At 40.4% G+C, this 18488-nt stretch overlaps 1 protein-coding gene across 1 annotated transcript in view; it reads right to left on the reverse strand.

Annotated features, from left to right (window-relative positions):
* Positions 1-14441, reverse strand: part of DAP (death associated protein) — a 40223-nt gene extending 25782 nt beyond the window's left edge. The window contains exons 1-2 of the mRNA XM_072328624.1: positions 14271-14441; positions 8797-8893 (exon numbers count right to left, since the gene is read on the reverse strand). Coding sequence (XP_072184725.1) covers positions 8797-8893; positions 14271-14325 — 152 coding nt within the window. The 5' untranslated portion in view covers positions 14326-14441. The remainder of the gene's footprint in view (positions 1-8796; positions 8894-14270) is intronic.
* Positions 14442-18488: the final 4047 nt, after the last annotated feature.

Genomic DNA, 18488 nt, shown 5'->3' on the forward strand with positions numbered 1-18488 from the left:
AGGAGTGCTATAAGGGGGCAAGAGAAGCTCACTACCGAGTAGGAAAAGTCATGAACATCAAGTAGAAGACACTGAATCACAGCTGTTCTGTGCATGAAGATTTTTCATGTTTCTTTGTATACATTGGTATTTATCTATTCCAACTATTTACATTAAGGAAGACAAAGTACATGAAGGATAAACAGAAGTAAATAAAGATTCTAAATCAAAAACATCCTTTTATTGCCAATAATCTATAGACTGACCAGTTAGACTAACATGTGATACCTATGTTTTTAATCTATATTTACCAAGTTGTTTTCCCTCAGTCTTCAGCTGGGAGAAAAAAAGACAAAGATCTGTACAAAATCCCTGCCAGACCTGAAGTACCTTTTTTACCTCCAGCCACTCTTACATTTCCTTCCTTTTACATATTTTTGAAAGCTAAAACATAGTGTTCTGTTGGATTTTTTGTGGCTCTTTTCAGCCAAGTTGAATTTGGCAGATCATGAATCATCAACTAACAGTGCAACTCATATCTTAAAAAAAAGAAAAAAAAGAGGAAATAAAAACGTGTAAATCAAGTCTCCTCTTCTCTTTGCTTCAATGACTGTTTTCACTCTCATCTGCCACAAAAGCTCAGTTTGTACTTATGTAGGTGACTGTATAAAATTTATGCTGCAGATTAAAGGTAATGGAAGCAAATCTAAATAAGCAGTAAAAGATATAAGGTGCTAACCCAAATATTGCTATGCCAAAACTGATCTCCAGAAAGCAAAAAGGAAGGAAAAATAATTCTATCCTGTTTCACGTTAAAGAAAACTCCCAGCATGTAAACCTTGGAATTTTGTCATACGCTGCAGGAAAAAAAGCAGCTCCTACTCGAATGCATTAGCAGCCCTAGTCCTATACATACACAGTGTTATACATATTCTAAGGAATTAGTAGTCCCAGAGAAAGTCAAACCCATCAGAATCGAGATTTGTGTGACTTGCTGAAGTTGTTTGGTTTTTTTTTGCTAATTGCAGCTTATTTAACAGGATGCCTCCAACCAAGCTGCAATCATTGAAACAATACAATAAATCAGAAGGCAGCAAATCCACTGCAGTGAACGCTTTCTAAGCAAGTAATCTGCTGCAACGGAACAGCCCTCCCAACTGCTACAGTAGACTAAATAAAACTCTGATAATAATGTAACAAGTGTTTTAGCGTTGTCTTTAATTCTTTCTCGTGGTTCTGGCTTCTACTACCAGGATTGTGGGAGCAGCTGCATGAAATTCCTTCCTGTTTGTCCTAAAGACAGTTAAAAAGGTAACTCTAAAGGTTATTTTAATACCAAGCCGCTTCAGTTCCTAACACAGTTGAGACTGAAAAGAAAAAATAACAACAGAGAAGAAGGTGCTACTTGAAAAAACTAGATCCCCTCTTGGCACACATGGTGTCAATCTCACACACCTCCTACTCATTTTAGCTCATAGTAGCTTCACTTCAAACATAGGTTTTCTGATTCTAAATAAATGAGTAGCATCTGGTCTTTTGGCAGCTTCTTCTAATAGAAACTCAGACACTTAGCTTTTAGAAGGGATCCCAGAGTTGCTGAATACTTATATAATAACAATTTGAACTTAGCTGTCATAATGAAAATCATTTGATTATCCTGTTTGGATTTGGAGATTTTTGTGCATTATAACACCCACATAATACTCTTTCAGCACTATTTTCTACCTTCAAGCTAGCATAGGGACCTTCATCTCACTCATTATATTAGGATACCAAGAAAAAAAGCACAATGCAAAATAGTTGCCAATGCTATTACCTTACATTTTCTTAGATTTTACATTTTGCACAGACATGGAATGTCATGCTACATGAACTCCATCACTCAAGACACTACTTTCCTTCACATTCATTTTACTCTCACATATGACTAAGCTTTCTCACTTTCTTCACCACACAGAATACATATGAATATATCACACAGACTCATTCTTCTACAGTCTTCTTACACCAGCTTGGCTGACAAATCAACTCAGCATTCCAGTTAGTTTCAGAATACAACATATGTTTCTTTGAGACTGAACAAGGTTCTCACTGAGACGAATGGTATATCTACTATTCACTTTGAGGGGTGGAATATCAGATCTTTTTATAGTTCTTTTCACACATACTTGGAATACAAAAAGAGCTACCCATACAATAAAATAACTACCACCTTGATGGATTTATCAACTTACTCTTTCAAGCATCAAGAAATACTGGAATCATCTTCCCGTATGAGAATGAGCCATTAATAATCTTTTCTTAGCTCTTCCTCCTTGCCATTCATGTACAGATGTTTTCACTTAGAGATATTCACAAACACTTTTCTTGCTTTACAGAAGTTCTACGTTTAAAAATCAGTATTACATACACTATTTTCAGTAGTGTCGTGGTTTTATGGTTTTTTGTTATTAGTATTTCACATCAAAACATCATGTACTGCACTGGGAGTTAAAGAGTTAGCACTCCAGATCCGTGGATTGTTGATAGTTCCAGGTACCTGGCTCCCAGAAGAGGAGAATTACATACTACATACTCCAGAGGACTTTGTGTTGTTCTGTTTTCATTTTCCACTCAGAGCAAAAGAAAAAATTCTCTGCATATCAGAGATATCCCTCTTTTTTGCCTTTCTGCTCATCCTGGCTAGACATCTCACCTTCAGCATTAGAGTAAGGCTTTTGGTTTTTGGACACTCTCTCATTATGTTTGATTCATTAGCTTCAATTCCAACTGTACTGCATTATATTGTACTATAGTGTGTTATCTGGCATTTCAATATCTCATTTAATAAATTAGTTTGTCCCTCCTCAGATTGCTGCCCTGTTTTTAGGCCCATCTCCCACCCTTTTCTACTGTTCCTTTTCCAGAGGTGTGGGTCCCCCCATTCCACCTGTCAAGGAACCCAGCCAAACCAGCCCTTAAACTGCAGACAGGTAGTTACAGTTAAATCTGTAACAATATATGCATTTGATAAGGTTCAACACAGGTCACAGTGTTATCTTGTTACTTCTCTGCATGACTGGTCATCAGGAAAAGTTATTCTCCTGAAACAGTTGTTTGAAAATTGCTAATACTGCTTTTGTTTATGTAATTAAATTATGCATAGCTTAACTTTATTAGGCTTGAGCATCTGTTAATCATAAATGCTCTATGCAAAAGATTAAGACACGAAGATTAAGAACAAGGTGGGAAAATGAGCTAAGGAAAATATCACTTACATAAAGGAGAAGAATGTAACACTCAAGAAGCTGTCCTCCTAACTGTGAATTTAAGTCCAAAATAATAAACACTAAAAGGATCAGAAGGAAAAATAAATCTACAAGCAGAATCCTTCAGAAAAAGATGTTTTAGAGAGTAGAAACCTATTTCCCTTACTGGGGTAAGATGTTCTGTACTCTCTTTAAGAATATCACAAAAGTGTAATTTTCTTTACAGTATTTTTAAGAGCAAAATTTTCTTTTAGCCTTTGAAACATTTAACCAAGTAAGGGACAAATCTGAGTCGCATCAAACTCTAGTATGAAAAGAGAATAACACCCAACTTTAGCTGCAGTTTGCATTTTTCCCAGAAACCACAAGCATGGTGTTCACAGCCAGGGTGCTTTTTCCATTTCATTTCCCTCAGACATTTCATCCTCTAATGCCAAGAGTCTCCAAAATTCCATACCCAAATAATCAGAGCTCAAAGACCAAAGGCATGAATAAAACCCCTCAGGACTCACATCTACTATATCAGTACAGTTAATCAAGTTCCAGTTTCCACATGGTCAACCAAAATAATACTCTCTTTGGACATAACCTTTGCATCAAACCACCTCAGCTCGCAGAGGTAACAGAATAAGGCCCCCAAAAGATTGTGAGGAAAGACAAAAAGCAGTAAAAGAAATGTGAATTGTCAAAAAAAGACCAAAAAGAAAAGAAGATAGATGTGGATGTTGATGACTGATAGCTGTACATACTATCAATTTACTCCTGCAGAGCTAAATATACTGATACAATAGAGCAAGGGACCTTTTAGGACAACCGGGTGGCATGGTCCACAGAAAAGCCTGGGTCAATCCTTGACCTATTCAGAGCTGAGTACTTCCTCTCCAAATACTAAAGCAGATGATACAATATCTTAACTGTCCCCACCCATTTTTTTAAACTTTGAATACTCACTCTACTGAGTCAATGCTCACTTTTCTACCATTTTTGCTTTACAGATGCAGGAACACAGATGAAAAGGAGCTCTTTCAGATTCATACTGGAGAACTACACATGTTAAACATGAACATGCTGTTCATTCTGAATACATATGGAAGTCAGGCTGCCAATTCTTGGGGTTTGGTTTCTAAGTTGAACAATCCGTAAATCATTCTTTTTTCTTACTCTTTATTTAGAATTTCCAAGATTTTCTTCTATCAAGCAAATATTATCTCTAAAACAGACAATATTAGAACAAACTGGACTGAAGTATCTTCATCCATCACATTTATTACCTCCTACAAGCCTTGTGTGCAGAGTGAATTGAATGTCAGATGATGTCATTTTCAGTTCTTGGTTATGATGTATGGCAGCTACTCTGAAGTTGAGGGGCGAGGCCTCAACTCTACAGCTCCTGAACCAGCTAAATAACCAGAACAGGGTGAAATGCAAGAAACAAAAATAATTTCAAGCATTTCTGTGCTCAGGGTGTTAAGAAGCAGATACACTTGTTCTAATGGCTTAGGTGTATAATTACTCTGTACATTTTAAATTCTACCATAAGTCTGCATAAAGCGGGCTATTACATAGCAAAAAATTTCAGTGACAGAAGACTCTTGAGTGACATGAAATGAAAACAGAAATATTGCCTACAGCTTATTTATTGTTAGTTGCAAGAAAGCTAATGGAGGGAAATGAAAAACAAATTTATTTCTGAATGAAAGTATAGAGACACTGTGTAGGCTTCTGAGATTGCCACTGCACGTCTCAAAGAAAAAAAAAGGTGCGACTTAACTAAAACATACACACTTCAAACTCTGCTGCATTTGTATTCAGTAATTAAATCATTGTTATTATCCTGCCTGGCACCAGAAGTGAAGCAAAAGAGAATAATCTTTAGCCCTGAAAGCCTAGGCAGCTTGTTTGTTAAAATAAGAAAATGAGCCAGATATTTGCCTTATTTTCTCTTTTAACCATCCAGATACCAATATCTTTTACTCTAATTTCTTTTTCTTGAGGTTCTAAACTGACAATAAAGCTCTTGTGCAAAACTGAACACTTGAAGTTATCTGCCTTTCAGTTTTGACTGTGATATTGCAAAGCTCAGTTAAACATGCATCTAATAAAATCTAGAATTGAGTCACCTAATTGTTCCAAATGACAATAAAGAACCCTGAAAAATGAGTTTCTATTCATAACCCCACTTTTTCTAATTGTATGTTTTACCTTCATCATGTACCACAAGATTTTTTTTAGTTCACCTAAGACCAGCCATGCAGTTTCTCCCTTCTTCATTGAGCTCTTCTCCACAGAATCAGAACAGCCATTCCCCTTCAAGTAAAACTGTAGTCATACTATTACCATTCAAAGATGAGAACCATCTGACAGGAGAAGATTAAGATCAGTATAAGACCATCTTGCCACATGTTATTTTAAGAGATCACAAACTGCCATGACGAAAAGTCAATCATGAAATGGTAGGTTCTCACAAAACGTTACTGAAGGAAGCAGGACTGAAGAAAATATTTTGGAAACTCAATTACAGTAACTGGACTGCAAGGTGTTGAACAACTAAGTAAAAGAAATACCAAAGATATACCCGGTGAATGTCATTTTATAGGTAGCTTTGTCACTGTACCCTTAACTACTTCAGTTACCTATATCAGCTTCACTTACACTAACTCTAGAAATACTAACCTAATGCCTTATCCTTCAGACACACTAGAGTAACAATGTTAGCTTCACCAAAGCCACAAATGCTTCTACAAACTCTAGCTCAATGCTCTTTGTTAAACAACTATTCAGACTCCCTTGCTGATGTGCAGTCTTGGAAAGGACACATTCTTAGAAGTTCCCAGGGAATTCTAGGAGAACTTGAAATCCTCTGCTATGATTTACTGCTAGTTCCACTCATCTGTCCTCAACTAGACCTACAATGAGATTAACATAACAGCTAAATCACTGTAACCTCCCCAGGAATGTACACACTATTATTCTTTGTTGTATTATTTTCTCTTAAATCATTGTGAGCTGCTGGTAACATCAGCTAAGAACTGCTTCAAGGTCTGTTTACTTTTTTTGTGTGTGTGACTGAATGCAATAGGAAGTAGGGATTGCATCATATCAACAATACTGCCTTAAAACGGCTGTCTTAAAATGGCAAAGACTGAAAATTTAACAGTAGAAAGTTAAAAACATCTGTTTAGTGAAGAGACTACACTGATGCTAGAGAAACCACAACAGAACTCTACTGGCTTCATCTACCACAGCTGATAAATCCCTCTCCATTGACATTAGAAATCCAAATGTTTTGGAAGGTCACCATGGACCACCTCACATAGAGGCACAGAGACTGCACCTTCCACAAGGAAAGCAGCTATCATGCTGCAAGGCACGTTGACTTAACTCTGACAAACAGCTTTATGTACTACGATCCTTGGAACTTGCTTATCCTGTCTACAACTAAATAATCTCTTGCTCACATCTACAGCATGTACAGCCATCAGCTGCAGATGTATCCCTGCAGAAATCTAAAACGGGCACATTAAACTCTTTACCCTCATAGAGAAAAGTTTCCCGATTCTGCTAGGAAGCTTAAAATTTTTTAGTCCATGCTGGTTTCCACCTAGGTATGCTCCTTATATTGATCCTGCCACTTTCCTTCACAGGAAGACTTAAAAGAAATTCAGACCAACACTTATTTGTATTAAAAAACATGCTCAAGAATAACGATGTGGAACAGCCTGAAAAATGGATAACAGATGGTCTAAAACAAAAGCAAAGCAAAGAGCAGGCTCCAAGTGCATATTCTCACAATAAACTGATCGAGTTGCTAAGGCAATGGATTTTATGAGGTGCAACAGCTAACTAAATCCCAGTTAATAAAGTAGCTACAGAAGACATCAAAATTTCTACTCTCCCTTAGGAGTAAAAATTGATCCTGGATCTGCTTTACAATATTAATGTAATTCATGTTAGCATCTTAAAGAAGTCCAGAAGATGACCTGCCCTCCCAACCTGCTAATCATTATATTGCTCATGCTTTTCTTTGCGCTGTGGATTATCTCTGGGTGCCCAACCTGGAGTCTTCACAGATGAAACTAAACTGGAATATGTACTCCAAGGACAGACCTATCCCTTGCCAGCTTTTACTGGTCATTCAGTCCACAGTACAGAACAACCAGTCTCCAGAACACGCACACACAGTACTTGCTAAAGCAGACATAGCCACAAATACCAAGGTAAAACTTAAACTTTTCCCTGCACTATTTGACTGAATCCTCTATAAAGAAACAAATAAAGCAGATAACTGAACTGTACCAGGTTTAGAACTGTGAACAAGTAATAAAAGCCTTCTCATTTGGACCCTATTGAGTTACCCTCACTGTGATGTTGGCATGCCAAGGACATTAAATAAACAGCAGGTATAAAACACAGGATAAATAAAAGCACGTAAACCCAAGGAAAGTTTAAATTAGCCACAAAATGTGATTCTTTCCTCAGGACAAAACTCTTCTGCAACCCAGACTCTGTTCTAACTTATGATCCATTAAAAAGAACAAGGTGACTAATTTGGTTAACAAAGAAATAGCAGAAACTTTAGTTTTCCAACCTTTCATTTAAAAGCATCAATTAAAATCATTCTCTTCTTTCAGTCTACTTCTTCCCAATGCAAAGTGTGACTTGGAACTGTTTTCCCTCAGTAGTCAGCTTTTATTCAGACATCTCTGCAATACTTATTTTTTCTTACCATTGTTTTAGATCTTACATAAACATTACGTAAGTCAGTCTCACTAAAGCACAAGAATAGTGCTCTGATTTTTATTTACTGTTTTGCTATGAGCAAATTGCAACAAAGCAACAGAGTTACAGCTAGTACATGAAGAGTTCTAGGTAAATACAGCACTGGCTATAAAAAAAAAAGAGCAAGCCAAGGAAAGCAGCAAAAAAAGTAGGAAGCGTTTGTATGAATGTTCTGAGCATACAGCTTAGTTCATCAAACCTCTCCTGCTTTCATTTCTACACAGCAGTTACTTAGCATTTTTAAGCAGATCTATCACATAACAGCTGTCTATCTTGGTGTCCTCTACCACGAAAACAGCAGAATGCCCACCTAAAGTGGCTCATATTACTAACTTCATTCTTACTTGCCTTGACACCATATTGCCAAATGCTTTACAGAGAAGAAAGCACAAACTGAACAGTAAAAGGACTCCACAAGCACACAGCAAGACAATCTCATATGGAAACTGACAACCTAATGCTTGTGTCCAAATGTGCCTAGCTTCTGTTTCTGCACAGCCTGAAGTGATGTTTAGAGACCTTTAGGAAAGATGATCTCTTACTTAAATTGCTGTGTTTTATTACCCTCTAGCCTTCTCTTACCTACTCACTTAATGGAGGCTCAGTATGGAAAAATCTCCAGAATTTCCAATTCTCTTCACAGAGCACATCACTCATTTGCTTAAAATCAACTTTATAATACAAAAACAACTGTACCACTGCTTTGCTATCTACAATGAAAACAAACTGCTGATAACGTTCAAGGCAATGGAAATTAGCTGCAGCTTATTCAGAAAACCAAAACACCCACCTGCTGGTTTCCCAGTCTTGATCATCCTTATCTTTTTCTTCTTTGGAATCAGAACTGTGTGGGTGTTTCTGTACAATCCGCATCCCACCTGCTTTAACTGCAACAGAAATGAGAAAGACAAAACCTCACTCAAACCTGCACAAGTGAATAACAAATGCTTTACTGCTGACCTCTCCACACACAGCATTCTGCAGAGTAACCTATAATAACTACCGTTTGAAAAAGGGGCCCAAATGGTCTAACAGAGGCAGACCTGAGAAGCATCTAGTTCAGGACTGCATCTGCCATTCTCATTCACATCATGCCATCTTTGCTCATCCTGAGAAGCAGCAGCTCATTTTTTCACCTGCTTCCAACACTGTTTTAAAATATTCAAGTTGGTTTTAACTCTCCCCCACCTCTGTTCACTTGTAGTACTCAGAAGAGACTGAGGCAACAGCTTGTGTAATAGTAACCAAATAGCCACAAACTTCAAATGCTCCCATAGAACAAGATGGGCAGAAGAACCTCATTTGTTATTTCAAGCCAGAAACACAACTCAACTATAGCAGTAGTATTTATACAAAAAAAAAAATCAAAAACAGCATGGTAAAGAGCAAGTTCTAGAAGGACTCAATTTGTATTAAGAACAGAGCTATTTTTTTACTTTGCAAGGACATAATTACCACATTTCAAATCCTTATCACGTTTCACTTTTAGAAATGACGTAATCACAAAATGCATCACTCTGAAATACAAATTGACAAGTGAAAGCAAATCCACTTACATTCACATCTTCCCTATCCATGTGAAATATGAAATAAGACCTAAATCCAGACTGTAACACCGCAGCAACTAAGGAAATCAACAGGCTCAGTTTTTCTGAGGTACCTTCAGTTTTAATGCTGTAAGTTTCTTCCATCTTCAATAATTGCTCTGCCTGCTTACAATCAAACATGGGACATCAACATAGAATGGTCTGGGTTGGAAGGGACCTTTAAGATCCCTTAGTTCCAACCCTCTGCTATAGGCAGGGACACCTCCCTCTGGACCAGGTTGCTCAAAGCCCCATCCAGCCTGGCCTTGAGTGCTTCCAGGGAAGGCAGAGAGAGTAACCATCCCCAAGGAAAAGTACACATTGGGTCCCTGGATTTGTTAAACAGATTTTTAAGTTTCAAGTAATATTTGAAAGACATCATTTTGATTTGATAGATGACATTAAAAACAAGCAACCAACAGAAAAAGAAAGAACAAAATACCTTCTATAAACCTTCAAAACTATGTCTACTTACAGTGCAATAACAAAATATGCAGCATCTTCAACATTTTTGTGTTGTCTCCAGCACAAAACTAAAGTATTTAAATGCGTGAGACACATTTCACGTGGGACAGGGAATGACAGAAAGATTAGGTAACAAATATATGTGGTGTGGAACAGATATAAAAAATCCTCTTAATTTTTTTCTAGATGCAAACTCAAGTTTATTCATAAAAGTAAATACTCTGAGTCTTACCAAGCTTACTGTTTTGCTCTAACATTTGGATTTAATTTAATCAAAGTCTACAAGCAAGAATAAGAGCAAGACCCATCAGCTAAATTGCTGACACCAAGGCATTTCTGAAAGCCCCAAATCCTTACTTGCAGCACTCATTTTGCTTTACCTTCATTATTTTCTAACAGTAACTTTTAAACCCAGTCACACTGCATAATCAGACCCTCTGCAAATGTCAAATACTTTTTTGCTGTCATCCACCTGCCAAGTCACAAGCAGCATTTCTGGACAACAGCCGCATGTTCCCACATTGAGGCTTTTCACCATCTAATAGAGAACCAGGTGAAACAATACCCAAGGATTTAGCTGGTCTAAAACACCTCTCCTCTTCCATTAAACATAATCAGGCTGGCAGCCACTTGTTTTCTCTTTATCTGACACCAGGAAGGATATCCAGCTAATACATTCAGATCCTTCTGCAGATAGTTATCATTTGAATTTCTGAAAGCAAAAGTGAAATACTGACCCCAGCCTCCTGCACATACAGCTGAGCTACATCTATGCCACCCATGATACAGCACAGTAATACCTAAACTAGTTTCAGACTGCAGTGTTGCAGGCATGGAGTTCCTGTGAGGGCAGGGGACCAGGGAATGGCTGCTATGGAACTGATGTGGTACCACCATTTTCCACAGCGTGAAATGAAGAGGGGCTCACCTCCAAGCAAACTCTGGGAATGGCAGAAGAGAGATCTGTTTGACCAGTTAACAGATATGAGCTAGTTGTAGTTTTTAGTTGGTCTGCTCTGAGCTGCAGACAGGACTGCCTTGTTTATCCTATGAATGAAGCCTGTATTCTTCTTATGGGTACAGCTGCTCTGGACACGTCCTGGAAATGCACTACGCAACCTGCTTCATATTCAAGGTGACCTGGAATCAGTAAGCAATCTCATTTATCCTTCCTCCCACTGCCATGCTCTTAGACTTCCAAAATAAATCACACCAGGCCAGAAAGCACCAGGCATGTGCAGAAACATTGCAACTGACTGACCGCTCTGACCACGGCTGATTCAGATGGGCAATGTGCAGCCTCATGGCCTAGGGCAGTCCTCTCTGGACACACTTTCTGGTTCATGTGAAATAATCCCATTCAGAGCCTCTGGAAATCAACAGCTTAACCGAGATCTTCAGCACCTTCCTGTTCACCTTGAGTGAAGTGCTAAGTATCAGTAATATATTTCTCATGAACCGCATCAGTATTATGGAAGCTGTTATCCTAAGATGTATGAAAATCCAAGACCAAGAGAAACCTTAAACAAGCCCTTCTGCATGCTTAAGGGAACATACATTCGCATCTGACAAAACAATGGAAGTAGGAGTTGTTATATACCTTCATTTCATAGAAATCCTGGCTTAGAGCTATTCGTTCTAATGCAGAACTAAAGCACATCACTATTTTCATGAACCTATTGTAAAGCTTCATAAATAAACTATTATCACAATCAACATGCTTTACTCATCCACAGTAGCTACTGGAAGAAATGAACACCTAAAAGCATAATTACACAGTCCTTTTCAGCTGCTGCAAGCCATACAAACCTACAAAGCATTGTATTACAGACGCATTGATCTTACTGACAGATATATATGAGGGCCTCAACTTAAGCTTTATTAAGTTTCAGAAAGGAGTTCAAAGCTACTTCATGTACCCTGTTACCAACCTGAGGTCTTAAGGTTTTCTATTTCATTATCCTTCCTTTTTTTCATGTGTTTTTCTTGTCTTTTTTGTTTTACCAATGGGAAAAGATCAATGTAGAGAGGAAGCTAGCAGACTGCACGCGGTCAGCAAGGGCTCACGGTGCACACAAAATATAATCAGTTTGTCAATGCAGCTTCAATTTCATGATCCAAATCTTCCCTAACTTTTATGCATGTGATTCATACTCAGTGGGGTTAAGACATCCCTAATTACAGATCCGACCACAGGCAGCAAATCAACAGCTTTCAAGCTGTTAGTCAATGAAATTTTCCTATTTACAGCTTTACATTGCTAAGAACAAATTTATTCCTATTTATTTAGGAACACTATTTAAACCATCTACAAGTTATTCTTTCATTTTTATTTTTTATTTTTTCAAGAATTCCTGACTTATTAAAACCTCTGTGCAAGCAGCCGTATGGCATTGTATTAATATTCAAGGATCTAAAACAGCTTGGGATTAAAACCTAGCTTCAGCCTCTACAGTAAATATAAACTGCCATTAGTCAGCATAATCACTGTGGATTTTTAAAGTGTTCAAAGGATGACATATCAGAGGCACTCTCTTCTGACAATCAGTTCAGAGCCATCCTCTTCCTGCAATGACTTTAAGACTCTGTAAAACATCCGTTTCCCTCACCTCATAGACAAACTTGGCAATCCCCTTCCAAAGGGGGATTATATATATATTATACATATATAATATATATGTATATATACATATATAATATATATGTATATATATATATATGTAACTACAAGGTACCTAGCTGGAAACATCTACCAGTCTTCCTTCCTCCCCTTTCTGCTGGGTTAGGTGTGTCTTCTTGTTGCACCAATCTAACATCTCAGTATTTCTTCTACACTGAAGCAAACATTCACTTGTATCACCTCAAGCCGAGTGAATTTCAGAAGCTATGGCTCCCATAGCCTGAATGAGCTCACTATGAGATCTAACTAGCCATGGAGGTGTTTGAGGCCAGACTGGATGGGACCTTGGGCAGCCTGATCTGGTGGATGCAAACTGTGCCCCTAGCAGGAAGCTGTGGCAGTACGAGTTTCAAGGTTCCTTCCAAACCATGCCTTACTACAATTCTGTGAATCCTGATGAATTTCAGCATTTTTGACTACTTGAAAAACTATCCCACTAGGAAACATTGTAAGACATAAAAAAAAATGAGCAGCATGTGAAGGAACAACACTATCAGCTATGGGCCCCCTGCTGCAAGCAGGAGCTCCTGCCCATGGTTGGTGACAGACCAAAACCATGACTCAGTTCAGCCCGTGCCCCACCACTGCTCTGCTCAGCAGTGCGGAAGCTGCCAGAACAGCTTCAATCAGTGAGCACCCTGCTTGTCCTGCCACCTTACCTACTCATCTCTAGAACTAAAGCTCACCAATGCACAGCTTCAATCACCTCAACCTCATGCAGCACCAGAACCACTGTGCACACACAAAATAAAGGATGTAAGGAGTGCTCTGAGCTTCTGGTTTGTGTTTCCACTTGGCATGTAGGGCCTTGCAGATGGCAGGGTGTGCTGCAATTAGATCAGGCTGCTTGTTCCCCCTCCTGCACACAGGCAGGACACCTCTGTCAGCACTGGGGCTGCTTCCTCACCTTTCAAGGACAACACATGCTCACGGATGAGCACCCAGGTCAGAACCTGCAAGTGTCAAAAGCAGCACCAACCAGGTTTGAAAGTATGTGCAAGCAGAGAGCTCCTGGGGAAAGAATGAATAAGAGGAGGGCACAGGGGGAGCACAGCGTCTGTCGCTGAGGAAGGAATGCTGCCAGAAAGTCAGCAAACGGCTCGGGGAGCGATGGGCAAGCTGCCGGCTAAGACCTGGGCAGGGCCCACGCACGCTTCCACGTCCTAGGGCACAGCAGGGGACGGAGGCCGGCGAGCTAGCGACCTTCTCAACAGGCAAACACGGAGCGCAAACAGAAGCAGCCTTGAACCTCCTGCCTGCGGACTTCGCTACGCGGCTACGTGGCGCCTGAGCCCTACGCGGCGAGCCCGGCAGCCGCTTCCCTCCCTCCCACCGCCGCCGCGGAGAGCCCGCTGGGACAGGGCACGGGAGAGGCCGCCTGGGCCCAGCCCCGGCCGGGTGCTGCCCGTTGCCGGGCGCGGTGCGCCCCTCAGGGCCTCCCCTTTCTTCCACCGCCGCCGCCCCGGCCCTCCCCGAGGCCCGCCCCGAAGGCCGTAAGAAAAAGAGCGGAGAGACGGGACCCAGCGGCAGTACCAGCAGGAGGGTGTCCGGCCCGGGTCTCGGCTTTCTCTTTGGGAGGCGAAGACATGTTTACCCTGACAGCGCCCGCACGAGCGCACCCACACCCTGCTCCCGCCGCCAGCACCGCCTGCCGCCCGCCCTGTCAACGTGGCCGCCCGCTGCCGCCAGGACGCGCCCAGAGAGGGTGGGGGCGGCCGCGGGTCCGCCCTGTCTGCTCTCGCCGCGGGGCGCGGTCCGGAGCGGGGCTGGCGCCGGGCCCAGACCTCCGGCCGCAGCACCTGGGCCTTAAGTTCCGCTTCTCGGCATGGAGCGTGTTGCCAAACCACCGCCGCGCTGAAGTCGCCCAGTTGTGTTTTCTTTTTTCCCCTCTCCTAAGCAATATGAAAGTGTTTGATGCAACTGGTGCCAGCAACAGGCTGCCTTTAAAAATTGTAATAACCAACTGCATTGCCAGCAGAATGCAAACGCTACGTGCTGGTTTGTTTCTCTTCCATAACTTGACATAAAGAATAGAAACATCGAATCATTAAGGTTGGAAAAGAGCACTAAGATCATCTAGATGAACCATCAACACACCACCCATGCTCACTAACCATGTCCCTCAGTGCTACATCTGCACATTTCTTGAGCACCTGCAGGGGGAGTGACTCCACCACCTCCCTGGGCAGCCTGTGCTACTGCCTCACTGACGTTTTTTTCCCTAATACCCAACCTCACTGTCCTCTTGTGCAACTGAAAGACACTTCCTCTTGTCCTGCCACTAGTTGCCTGGGAAAAGAGGCCAACTTCCACATGGCCGCATCCTACGTTCAGCCAGTTGTAGAGAGTGATCAGGTCTCCCCTACCCTCCCTCCAGGCTAAACAATCCCAACTCTCTCAGCTGCTCCTCATAAGACTTGTGCTCCAGACCCCTCACCGTCTTCATTGCCCTCCTCTGAACACACTCCAGGGCCTCAATGTCTTTCTTGTAGTGAGGACCCCAAAACTGAATACAGTACTCAAAGTGTAGCCTCACCAGTACTTAGTGGGCCGATCACCTCCCTGGTCCTGATCCATTTCTGATACGTACCCAGATGCCATTGGCCTTCTTGGCCACCTGTGCTCACTGCTGACTCACATTCAGATGGCCATCAAATAACACCCACAGATCCTCTTCCTCTGTGCAGCTTGCCAGCCGCTCTGCCCCAAGTCTGTAGTGCTGAATGCGAGTCCCCAGGAACTGAGCTTATGATGGTTGCAGTTGAACCTCCCATGAGTGTGGTAGCAGTACTCTCAGTTATGTTACAGGGAAATTAATGTAGCTCTGTGACGCAGCATACTCTACTTATTTGCAGTCAGTCTTTCCAACAAATATTACCACTGCCAAAATATAAGTAATAGGTAATAGCATGGGTTTTTTTGGAAACAGATCAAAATACAATCACAACACAGTAGTAGCCTTAACAGTCTGAATGAACAAATGTTGTCAAAGTGCTGTAAATAAGTTGTTTCATTTCACTGCTGGGTAATTTTATCTTCTTACATGTACAGCACTGAAGTTTCAGATTACTATTTCGGTTCTGCCATCTTCTGTGTAGACTAATATGAGTTACTCTAGTTCACCTTCCAGCCTCTGTCAAAGTCTATTCAGATTTTATGTTTTCTAGAGTAGAATTATCTCCTAAATTGAGCTTAGAAAGTTTCCATGTCTACTTTTCTATTGATTTGAATGAAAAGATTACATTTTGGTTTTTCTTGTTTTTTCCAGGTATGCTTGGCTTGGAATTCCCTCTGCTGCTTACAGCAGTCAGTATGAGTCTTTGCTTTTGCAGGTTTAAAGTAGACCAGCTATTATGGAATGGAAATTCAAGATAACATGCCTTTATAACATTAAAAAGAAAAATGGAAAACAAACAAACAACAACAACAACAACCACTTCAAAGTAATATGGTTTTTGTTATGTTTTGTTGTTTTTTTTTCCCCTCTGAAAAATCAGTAATACAGGTAGGTACTGATGGGACAAGTGAAAATGGTTTGAAACTAAAAGAAAGAAGATTTAGATTTGGTGCTGGGGAGATTTCTCACTGAGAGAGCAGTGAGATGCTGGCACAGGCTGCCCAGAGAGGTTGTGGATGCCCTATCCCTGGAGGTGTTCAAGGCCAGGCTGAATGGGACCCTGGCAAGGGAATAGATTTCTTGTCAAATCTAATGCAGCGAGCATTCCTTCGGCTAGAGATATTGCCCTAATATTAGGGTAAGGTGAAAATAATACAAAAATGGTAATAAATATCCAAAAGGTTATCTATAAGAAAAACTCACCAGTATAGAAGCCTTCAGTCTGGCTGGAAACCACTGACACAATCTCCACAAAGGAGCAATCTCAAAGAGATGCTGCCTTAGTGGTGGTCAACCTTTAAATGAAGTCTAGGAGAGGTGGAGTCAAGCTCCACCCCTTCCAGGAGCACAGCCGAATTATCCTCACCTGTGCTCCCACAGCTGACCTGACACTTGCCTCAGCTGATTAATCAGAGGTTCAGGCTGTGATTACCAGTTTCCCATACAATTAGCAACAATATCCTTGATTATGCCAACATGCATATACAGAGATTAGTAGTAGACATTAAAAAGATGGGAGCAGGCAGTCTCTAACAGCCTTGTTATTTCTACCAGAATGTATAGAGTACGACATCTACGGGCAACTGCAGAGGACAACAGGCAAAACATTTACAAAATGTGGGCAGCTTCTCTCACCAAGTCAGCCACACCTGATGCTGACATCCTGATCTTAGAAACTGGAACAAAGGCAAGTCTCAACTGGAAAACCAGTTAATGAGAGCATCACAAGACGTGGCACTGAAGTGCAAAGGCGCTGTGAGGGAGGAGTAAATAAGTCAGACTCTTTAGAATATATACAATCTGTTCTGAAGACCAGCATTTATTTTACAACAAGAGCATTTTGGTGAAAGGTTCCAGAGAACACCAATTCATTGATAAGAGTTCCTAAAAGAAATCTCAAGCATCTGCAGTGATATCCAGAGCAACCAAGAAAGAGCACTTTCCAGCTACTACTAATTTTAGCTAAAACAGCAAGCAGAAATAAGCTACTTCTCTTCTAGTAATCATAGAGGCAACACCACAGCTTTCCATGTTCCGTCCCACATTTTAAAAAATAATTGAGAAACAGGAAGAAGCCCTTTACAGATTTTAAATGCTAAGTTTGAAACAAAAACAACACAGAAGAGATCGGATACGAGAGCGTGCTAAGGCATGCTTACAGATGCTATTTTCAGTTGCACTTGGCCCTTCACAAGACTTCTGACAATAACAGTAGGTTCTTATTTGTGTGCTCTATAGCCCAACGTATGTTCAGCAGTCTATTTTAAAAATAGGCAGTCTGTTGAACTGTGATTAGAACACCATTTATGTCTGTTTTCAAATTAGTCCACAGTACTTAGCAGATGGCTACAAATTGTTGTGCTTTCACTTGGGCCTGCAGCAAAGCTTCGTGTTCTTTCTGAAAATGTTAAAACACGTAGAAGAGCCTTTACTGGGTTTGGGTCAATGGGAAATTACAGCAGTGCAATCTAGATTCACTAAGTGATTGAAAGGCAGCTAATACTTTGCTACAATACTCTGAACCTCTACCATCATCTCCAGCACATATATGCACTTGTATGTTGTAAACCTTGGGGAGCATGATAAATTGCTTTCACTTTTAGGATGGGCAAGACTCTTTATTGAATAGGCTTTTGCCCAATTCCTGCATAAGCATAAAGTCAGTGAAAATAACTCGCTGAATTTGATGTACATTCAAAATAGTTTCACCTGAAGGCAGTTGTTTTGAAAGTTATTTAATTTTGATGTTTTAAGATTTTGCTATTTTTTTCTTTTTTTTTAAGATTAAAAACCACTGAGAAACTTGACTGTTTATTCTCACTTGTTAATCAAAATATTGCCAATCAAAATATTCTTTCTCCATGTAGTTCTAATAGTCTATGATATTTTCAGGGTATCATGATAGTTTCTGATAAATTGCAAAAAAAAAAAAAAAACAACCACAAGGGGAATTTTTGCCTTTGAGTTTGTAGATTTTCACTCGTATTTGTCACTAGCTGTTCATTAAAACAAAGGGTTTGCAATCTGATATGCCACAACATGGGAAAATTCCTCACTTTTCTACTTCAAGGGAAATACATAAAGCCTTTATTAAAAGCCCAATAGTTGGTTATATTTGGTCTGCCCACTGCTAC

The sequence above is a fragment of the Excalfactoria chinensis genome, chromosome 2, assembly GCF_039878825.1.
Source record: "Excalfactoria chinensis isolate bCotChi1 chromosome 2, bCotChi1.hap2, whole genome shotgun sequence".
NCBI classification, from domain to species: Eukaryota; Metazoa; Chordata; class Aves; order Galliformes; family Phasianidae; genus Excalfactoria; species Excalfactoria chinensis.